Genomic DNA, 10,273 nt, shown 5'->3' with positions numbered 1-10,273 from the left:
GATTGGTTGGCACTTTGATGATACTGGTTGATTGGTTATAAAATTTTCTGATATCATTAAATATAAAATAGACATTTGAAAAAGTTTTAGAGTCCAAATTGTTAGAGTTGGAGGGGATGAAATAATCACGTAAACCCCAAATTATTAGAGTCAAGATGTCCTCCCAACAAAAAAAAAAAAAAAAAAAAACACCATTCCAACATGTTCTAAATCTGCACATCTCACCATATAAGACCGTAGGGACTCGCAGACGAAGATAAAGTTGGAACGTGTTGGGAGGAAATCCAACTCAAATCATTAGACAAGGTGTATTTATTTATTTTTGTTTTTGATGGTCAAACTGTGAGATAAGGGATGAAAACCCAGGGGAAGTCTTACAAGTTGACCAAGAGGCAAGGGAAGTATAAGTAACAACTTTATATAACTTACCCAAAAAAGAGTGATAAGGGTGACACGAATGAATTATTATAACAGTAAATAACGGTAAAATTCCCCATAGGCGTTCACCACCACCAATTTAGTTGGTTGATTTGAGCCCGGGAAAATTTATTATTTCATCCTCTTGGTATATCGTGTCTTTGTACTTGAAAAGCAAAAGCAAAAACTCTCGTTTGACGTCCTTCTACTTCAGGATCCAGACTTGAGACTTGCTGAGATCCAGCAAGATCAGCAAGAGGAATAGACGTGTTATTGTATTCTGGAGATTCATCAATTGGAATCCAAGCCTTCTCTCTCTCTCTCTCGCACACACAGACAATTGGATGGTGTGGTCGTGGTTGGTGGAAGTAAAAGAGAAAAGAGCACTCCTGTGACGTACGCTATCTCCTTATTCCTCGTTCCTTGTCGATCTTCAACATGCACAACAAAGGCAATGGCATCACTCACCCAGACTGGCCCGGCCACCCCTCCGACACGGGCTTGGCTTTCGGGTTTCTCTTCCCGTACCCTTCAGTCCCTCACCAATCACATGCACTAAAAGGTGGGGAGTGGGACCGTGGGAGGGACCTAAAAGCAAAATAAAATGCAATAGAGACATCAGACGAGGTGGGTGAGGTTAAGAGAGAGAGAGAGGGGAAAGGTTCTGCACGCTCACGCTACAGCTCTAGCTAGCGAATAAACGAATAGCGATGGAATGGGATTAGGCTAGCACCGATGGGAGTGGGCCGTGGGCCCCGTTGGCTTATATATAAATACAACAAGTATACAACGCGGACAACATGCTTGCTGGGTTATTATTCCACGGATTTGAATCCTCGTCTACCACGCACGCACATAGATTATAAAGAAAACAACCGAACCAAACTAAAATTAAGATAATGATATTATCTTCTATTTGGTATTAAGATATGATGGACGTAGGTAGTAGGATATCATGCATCTCCCCATTCTCGCCAATCAGTACGCATCCACCATTAGTCAGTCATCTCCATAAAGGCATGAATACTAACTGTCCCTTCGTCCCCTACCTTTGGTTGGTACGTAGATAGGTGTGTGTGCGTGAGAGAGAGAGAGGTCACTAGCTTGATATAAAGAAGAAAGGCAGTCGCTTCAGTAACAAACTAACCATTAATATAGACGAAATTAAAGAAATACAGCTCATATTTTCTTAACTATTTTCATTAACGGCCATTTAAGGAAGAAAACAAAGTAACCTATTGAATTGCAGCTCAGTCATGCAGCTAGCAATAAATAAGTCTGATTATTTAAGAATTAAGATATATATGTATGTATATATTTACATGATACCAGAAAAAAGTGAACTGTGTATTATTACTTTATCAATTAATTTAATTTAATTTAATTAATTGTTTCCCCAAACATGAATGAATGAATAAATGGAGAGGAGGCAAGTTAAGAACGGTGGTCGTGGTCTTACTCTTACCTCTTACGAGGACAGAAAGCGACTCAACAGCCAAGCCTCAACGGTTTCTCAGGCGGCAGGGCGCGTCGTACAATTTGTATTGGGAATGCGGGAGGTAGAGACTAGAGAGTGAGAAGAGAGAGAAAAACGGAGGCTACTAGCTGACGAGTGACGAGAGCCAGAGAGCGAGAGTCGAATCGAGGGAGACTAGACTACCCACTCCGCTCTGCCCGCCTTTCAAACGGGCAGGAATTATTTGGGGTTTGCCGTCCACCATATCACCTACTCAGTAACAGCTTTTTACCAGCTAACCCGGTTGCTGCTTTCTTTGCTCTCTCTCTCACTCACTCACTTTGGCTGCCTTATTGTTTTGGTCTTCCGGGTCCCAACTGTGCCGCCATTTCCCCGTCCTAGTGGAATTGAATTGAAAAAAGATGTTTATAGAGTTGGGAGGGGTAAAAGAAAAATTCATCGGGTTTGGGGATACGTATTTGCCAGCTGTCAATTATACTGTAGGACACGTTCCTAGGGCGTACTTGGGCCTGTGGCCATCTGACGATGCCTAGGGAGGACGATCATCATCAATGCGATCAGATGATATCATCATAACAAAGCATTTCGGAATGCTGAATGCAGATCTGGTTAGAAAACAATGTCACAGATTAATCTATAAATTCCAGTTGTGACTTAAAATATAATATACATAAAACCACAAATGGCAAGGAAATAGAATATCAACAATATTGATGATGTCATCTAAATAGTTGATATCATCATCATCATTATTATTATTATTATTATTATTATTATTATTATTAATATTATTATTATTATTATTATTATTATTATTATTCCAACATCTTACATGGCTACATCCAACGACTACGTATATTTTACATGGGACACTCACAACTGTTCAGCTGGTGAGATCTGTGTTTGGTTGTGGCCGAGACTTGGGATCATGTCTCGCTGTCACCAGAGTTAAGGAGTTATAGTAGGGAGATGAGATAACTTAAGCAAATTAAAAAAAAAAAAAGAGGTTGTATATTGGTATTTAAATTTACAAGTGGATATATAAGCCCACCTGGTCTCTTAACTCTCAAGTAATACGAAAATAAAATAAACAACTAATAAATCTATTAATTTTCTATGATTAGAGTCGTATGATTAGGATGGAGCTTGGACGTGGGAGACCTCTTGGGTGGGGAATATACATAATTGGTCTGGTGTCTCTAGCCCCCAAATGCTGGCATACACAGCATCACCCATACGTAACCCTCGAATTATTTATAAAACACATAGGTCTGAATTTAGAACATGTCCATTGTAAATATGGTTAATTTCTACAAGCCTATAAGTGTAGTTAGGATGATCAGGACAACTTAGTTGTCTTGACATCCATTCACAGTGATTGATGAGTATGTATAGCCAATTTAAATTCCAAATTTGGAAAAGAGAAATAAAGGAAGAAATGGAGATGGTGGTGGTGGTGTTAGCAGGGTAGGGTGGTATTAGCATTTTGGAGTGGTGAAGGGGAGGGTGATTAGTTAATGCCCATATATAGTCAGAGAGAGAGGGAAGGAAAATCCAGCACAAGGATTATGCAACAAGGTAGCCGCCAACTGGATGGTATTGTGTAATTGTTTCACTAGAGGCAGTGTGGTCCTCTATCTATATCTATATGGACATAATAACAAAATTGATTTAATTTGTTCTTGTAAATGTTATTAGGTTTGGTTAATTCTTACTGGGAGGAGCGTAGGATTAGGAAGAGGAGGAGGAGGGTCTCTCATCTGAATAAATGGAGTGGGAGCTGGGAGAGGGAGAGGGAGAGGAAGAGGTCCCCCATCAATTGATAGATAGTCATAGATAGCCTTTATCTTTAATGGACTTTGATGTGTAAACTTGTGATATTTTTTTTTTTTATCTCGAGATTTGTTCATCTTCTTCCCTGGATGTCTGTATCATGTTTACAGATATACTAAAACTGTAGAGCAGAATGTTGATTAGGTCAAGCAGGGATAACTAGCTAGAGGTGGAGAACTGGCCGGAGATGCTATAATCATAATCATCATCATCATCTTTTATATCTATATATATTATGCAAATGGGCGGATGAAACATAAGGTCCAATTCATACCATAAGAGGTACAGATGTGGAGTATCAATTCATGCAGCCAATTCTAGGGATAGGATGGTCCCCCTTCCCCTTCCCTTCAACCTTAGCCCTTAGATTGAGCATTTATTCAAACATGCATTACATCAGTTCAAATCAACGATCCATCCATCCATCCAGAATCAAACAATCCCTTGTTTGAAATTTGAAATGGGAGATCAAATTGTTAAGGGATAAGATACATCATTGTGCATGTACCTACAATTAAACTCACCCCTCGACCCTCGTCAAGTGGCAACTCCAATTCAATATCCAGATACATAAACAACACTCAATAGAACGAAAACAGTAGAGTGAGAAGACCACTCGTCCCCTCCGATATCGTCTGTATTGTAAATATAAAGCTCTCCGCGCCTCTCCCCTTTATTACAATTAAGGGTAGCCTCATTATTAATTGCATTTGCCCATCCTTCACCTTCCCACTCACTATTTTATCTCTCTCCCTTTCGTCAAATTGTTTGTTTTTGCAACTTTTTTGTGTGAAAGGAGGGGTGGTGACTGGGTGAGAGGGACAGCGACAGAGACGCAAGTGTGGGGCGGGATTCTGACTATACCGATTTGAGTTCGGCCCCTCCCCTCCCAATTGCAAGATTAGGTAGAATCTCATATTATTTGTTAACGATTGAAGGTGGGGTGCAGGTTTGGAAGATCAAGGTGCCACGTGTTATAGTTCCTCGTATGGGTGACAAGCACGATGTTAGTTTTCATGATGGACTCTCATGATAAATACCCTCCCCTCTCATTATTGAAAGATAAGACAGGAGATGTGCATCTATAAACCATTTGTACGGCCCCCCTGGGTCCCACTCCCTCCCCGCTAATATTCTCTTTTTCTTTATTCCCTACACTACATAGTACATACTCTCCCAACCGTGGGGGCTGGCCGGTGTCATTTTATGATTCATCACATCCATCCAATTTTCATCGCGATGTGAATTACGTACTGAATTGTGATCATCTAGTCTAGTCACTACTCACTACCCCTCCCCTAGTGGCCTTTATTTGCAGTGGTCCTCAGTCCCCACCACCGCACCCTTGCCTTGGTTTCACTCGTTCAAACAACATGAATGCCTTTATTATATTTATATATACTGTTCTTTATTTATTAAGAAATAAGAAACATGGAGAAGAGGAGCAATTAGTAAATTAGTAAGGGGTTGGGGGAGCTCCAATATAATCATAATTCTTATGCAGTAAGTATGATTGAGAAGGATGCCTGAACTGAATAATTTTATTTATTTATGTACTCCAAAATCAAATCACAAGTCATTATTGGATCGGATGGTTCAAACTTCAAGCGGCAAGTGGGCTAGCTGTCGCGGTTTTGGGATGCGCATTGCAACTTGGGTTACAAATTTTGCCCGCCAAGTTCGTAGTCAAGACGTACCCCTGTATATACAATACACATAATTAATAAATAATAAAGAACGCTATAATTTAATTAATTAAAGTAATTAGCATCGACAATTTTTATTTGTTCCATAAACATGCGTCACCCTACTTTTGGTAGATGACGAATGGTTCCATCTCCATCACGCTACTACCACCACATCCCCTTATCTACTACCCTCCAAGCTTAAGCACCCTAAACATGAAATTTGAAATTAAATAAAAATAAAGGAAAAAAAGAGATGTTGCAAGTTGTTTGGTCGTATCAAATTAAATGCCATGTCTTAAGTTGCATGTTAATGGATTAATTAAAATGTGAACAAGAGACCCTTGAGACAACTGGATTGAACCAGATGATGAAATGGCCGGTTTTGTCTTGGAACCTCGGAAGCAGCTCATGAACTTTGAACCAGTTGGAAATTATTTTTCTTTTTGGCATAATAACTGAGACTAAAGGCATTATTGGCTCACAAATAGACAACCCACTTGAGTGGTCTAGTTTAGTGCAGAAAACTATACCTACAACTCCAAAAGTACATCCCTCTTTAAGAGCAGTTAAACTTGAAGAAATGGGGTCAAATTAAAAACGTGAAAATAATCTGAAAGAAAATGGTCTGCATCTTTAGTATAACTATTTATTTATTTATTTTTACTTGGGCATTGAAATAATGCAGATGACATGAAAATGGCAAGAATGTTGATATAGCAAATGTAGAATGGGAACCGTACGTGAGGTCGGATTTTGCCTTTCTAGTCCCAAAGTTAACTGTTTTTGGAATTTTACCATCTTTAGTAAGTCTTCAGAATTTGTCATTTTTTAGTCCATTTGAATCTAGGGGCTGAATTAAAACTAGGATTCTGAATCTATTGCTATTTTTTTTTTCTCTACTTCTGACAAGCTTACTATCTCAGAAAAGTTGCAGCATGAGTAGAATTTAAGAGCATCTTGAGTGTATAAATAAGCATATATAATAACCCATATTACATCATATTAATAATTAAGAAGTTTGGTTTTTTACATTGGATTAATTCTCTTTTTTTTTTTATATATCTTGTTTATTAATTCGAGAGATCTTTTGATTGTGCTTGAGCAAGACAGTGATGATCTCTCCTCCCCAACATTAACTGAGATGAGAAAATCCAATCATAGATGTTGTTGTTGTTGTTCGTTAGTACTGTAGTTACTGGTATTAATTAGTTTCGTAGATGGGTCAGCCATCTGGTTCAATGGGTACAGAGCTATTGAAGAGTGGAGATGCGGCTTATTATTATTTTAACCTAGTTAGATTAATTAGAATTAGATTAGATTGATTGCATCAGGACAATCAAGCAATGGATTAATGGACGGATAGGATGATAAACACATGTTGCATGGTATTTGGAGTGCTGGTTTCCGATTCAACAAGGCTGGAGGAAAGATCAACTGGACCACATGAATCAATAGGCACATGCATCCATACAAGACCAGTACACTGCTCTTAATATTGTATTCTGTTAAATGAAAAAAAAAACACAAAAAAAGAAAGAAAGGAAGGAAGAAGGATCCAATTTCAATGTACAATGTTGCACAGACCATCAGTTGTATAACAAACAAAAATGCTTAGAAACTATACAAAACCAATCTGATCACCTAACTGATGAACCAATCAATATATACCCAAGATATATGTAATTAATTAATTAATTAACTTAGAACTAATAAATAATTAATCAAGTGGCACGTTTCCTTTGCATTACAACTACATCTAAATTGAGGGTTACTAGTTGTTAACTTAATTCTTTTTCTTCTTCTTCTTCATCATCACTGTCATCACTCTAAAGAATCTTAAGATTCTTTCCCGTATGAAGAGGGGATTGGGGAGGGGCCAAATGAGAGTGGGTGAGGGTGTGCGTGTGATTTTAATTTGTTCTACTTCATCCCCAGCTAGCCCAGCTCTCCTTATCTCATGCCCATGGCCAGAACAAAATCAATGCCACCAAAGTCAAAATTCTAACACCTAGCTAAATTGACATCTTATTTTTCTTTTTGTTAAATGTGAAATTAGAAATAATTCAGTTACTTGAGCAAATTCACCACTAGTTCATTGTCTCAACAACTGGCCCTTTTTTTTTGTGTGTTTTTATGTGGGAAGGGAGTTATGGCCAAGAAAATACACATACCCGAAAATGATGAAAGGGACAACCTCACATGAGCCCAACCAGATAATTCATGGGCCCCTACGTATAAAGCCTCTTTCTTTCTCTCTCTCTTTCTCTCTGAGAACCAAGAAAGAGAAAATTGCCTAACTCTATATTGAGATATCAGATAACTCTCTGAGAAGCTTCGAGGGGGTAACCAGTTAGGAAATCCCCAAATATTTATATCATCACTTTCCAGCGCCCTTTCCCCTCCTCTCTCTCTCTCTCTCTGTCTGTCTCGCTGTGTGAAATCAACAAAAAAAGTAGAACAATTCGCACTCGATGGAATCGCCCATGGCTTGTCTTGTTTCAAGCACGGGTCATATTGGTCAAAGAAGAGAACACCGACCGTCATTGTAGTGAAAGCTTCTCCCTTTTAGGCATTGCAGATTTGAAGTAATCTTTACACCAAGAAACAAATTGCACAGGTGAAGTGCTGTACTTTGTCATTGCTTTTCTTTCTTTTTTTTTTTTTTTTTTTTCCGTTTTAATCTTCTCTTCTTGTATTAAGTTTTAACCCAAAAGGAAAGAAAAGAAGAACAAGATCGTCCTTTTATTGATTTTTCTTGTTATTTCCCTTCACAACTCAGATCGACTGAAAGAATTCGAGGTTGGTCATGGAGTTTGAGCAAGGAGGAGAAGGGTATTGTGAGGAAGAAGGAGAAGAAGAAGGAGAAGAAGAAGAGATGACTGTAGATAGGGGTATGACTAAGATCCCTTTCTCGTCTGCATCTTCATCTTCTTCACCTTATTCTCAATACAAAGGTGTGGTCCCTCAGCCAGACAGGAGATGGGGAGGACAGATGTACGAGAGGCACCAGCAGGAAGAAGAGGCCGGAAGGTCTTACGATCGACCAGCAGCAGCACCGCCAGAGTTCCATGGCCAGGAGGCTGTTACCAATTTCAACCGGAAGCTCGAGCTCATTGATTTGTCTACAAGAAGAAGCGATGATATCAGCCGGGGGGAATCTGATGGTGGTGGTAGTAGCAGCGGCGGTGGTGGATGCGTTGAGAGGGAACACATGTTTGATAAGGTTGTCACACCAAGCGATGTAGGCAAGCTCAACCGCCTCGTTATTCCAAAGCAACACGCTGAGAAGTACTTCCCACTTGACTCTGCAGCAAACGAGAAGGGTCTCCTGTTAAGTTTTGAAGATCGGAGCGGGAAACCATGGCGATTTCGATATTCTTACTGGAATAGCAGCCAAAGCTACGTGATGACCAAAGGGTGGAGCCGATTCGTGAAGGAGAAGAAGCTTGACGCGGGAGATATCGTGTCATTTGAGCGTGGAGTCGGGGAGTCTGGTAGGAATCGTCTGTATATCGACTGGAGGCGCCGTCCCGATGCTCCAGATCCTGCTATTTTACCGCCTCTACCATTTTCGCACCCTCTCTCTCTGCCCCGGTCCGTCCCATGGGGCCACGGCCGATTATTCTTGCCGACGACGCCGACAGTGTCCATGTCGGTTTCCATGCCATCACGGAACCATGTGAATTTCCAGCAGCCGAATTATGACGGTCATCACCACCACCACCACCATCATCATCATCCTCATCCTCACCGGACTAGTTACAACAGTAATGCATATGGTTACAATGTGGTGAACTCAGGTGCTGGCTCCGTTGTTTACCTAAGATCCTCAGCCCCATTACCAGCAGGTGGAGTAGTGCAACAGGGTGTGGATGAGCCGATGGTATTCGACTCGGTCCCGGTGGTCCATGGTAAGGCTGCCGCCAAGCGTGTTAGGCTGTTTGGAGTGAACCTAGATTGCCCCATATCAGAGGACCCCGAATTCCACGCTTTGTCCTCCTCCCCTACGATCCAACATACAACCACAACCATGGATTCTCTCTCCTCTCAGCATCCAACTCCTCCTCTTCAATTAAGGCTCTATAGTGGCGCCCCACTACCAACAGTGCCACCTGAATTGCCAAAGAATGGGAAGCAGTCTTTGACCTTCAATTTGGACATCTGAGAGGGGCAGTGAGGAGTCTGCGAGCATGTTAAGAAACAAATACCAGTCTGGTTCGGACTGTTTATTTCCTCAGATCTTCATGACATCTCTCCTTATTGCTTACAGTCACCCGTCCCCGGAGAGCCACTTAATTGCTTTGTGGTTGCGCTTAGCATGGCTAATGAATGAATAGAAAGAAAGGTTGAGTTATATTGAAGACCTGTCCTTACTTAGGTTTATTTATTTATTTTTCTTACTGCACTATTTCATCTGTTGATTGAGGTCTGGGATTCGTGGAAGACTAGCTCAAGAGAGAAACTAGCGACCATATCGAGCAATTATCTTTTAATTGTGTATAATTCACTTATAGATAGATAATACCAATATAGATTCATCATGGCTATCGTTTCACATTTTCATTATGTAGAGCCTCGGTTCCTCAAATGGATCCATGCCATAATCTCTCCATTGAGTTTTTCTTTCTTTCCTTTGCTTTCTCTCTCTCTCTCTCTCTCTCTCTCTCTCAAATACACACACACACAAACAAATGCGCATGGAGTTGGCCAATAGAATTGCACATTTTCCTTCTTTCTCCCCACTTTGCTTTTATTACCTTGATAGGTTGTTATTGATGCTGCTGCGTCTGATGCGTTGGGCACGCTGGCTCCTAGGTGGTGCACAGAAAGTTGCAGAACTTTAAAAGGTAGGATCTAT

At 40.3% G+C, this 10,273-nt stretch overlaps 1 protein-coding gene across 1 annotated transcript; it reads left to right on the top strand.

Annotated features, from left to right (window-relative positions):
* Nucleotides 1-7,697: 7,697 nt before the first annotated feature.
* LOC148864273 (B3 domain-containing transcription factor NGA1-like) lies at nt 7,698-9,956 on the top strand. The gene is made up of 2 exons (XM_088975398.1): nt 7,698-8,032; nt 8,195-9,956. The coding sequence occupies exon 2, from the start codon at nt 8,222-8,224 to the stop codon at nt 9,578-9,580; it is 1,359 nt and encodes a 452-aa protein (XP_088831524.1). The 5' UTR covers nt 7,698-8,032; nt 8,195-8,221; the 3' UTR covers nt 9,581-9,956.
* The last annotated feature ends 317 nt before the right edge of the window (nt 9,957-10,273 follow it).

This window comes from Nelumbo lutea, chromosome 3 (genome assembly GCF_056320005.1).
Source record: "Nelumbo lutea isolate HS-2025 chromosome 3, American lotus-T2T, whole genome shotgun sequence".
Classification (NCBI taxonomy): Eukaryota; Viridiplantae; Streptophyta; class Magnoliopsida; order Proteales; family Nelumbonaceae; genus Nelumbo; species Nelumbo lutea.
The sequence above is the reverse complement of the archived record's forward strand: the minus strand, read 5'-3'. Positions and strand labels throughout refer to the sequence as shown.

Bases quoted from the DNA above. Each gene is read 5' to 3' on its own strand.
- LOC148864273 (XM_088975398.1), top strand. From the start codon at position 8,222: ATGGAGTTTGAGCAAGGAGGAGAAGGGTATTGTGAGGAAGAAGGAGAA.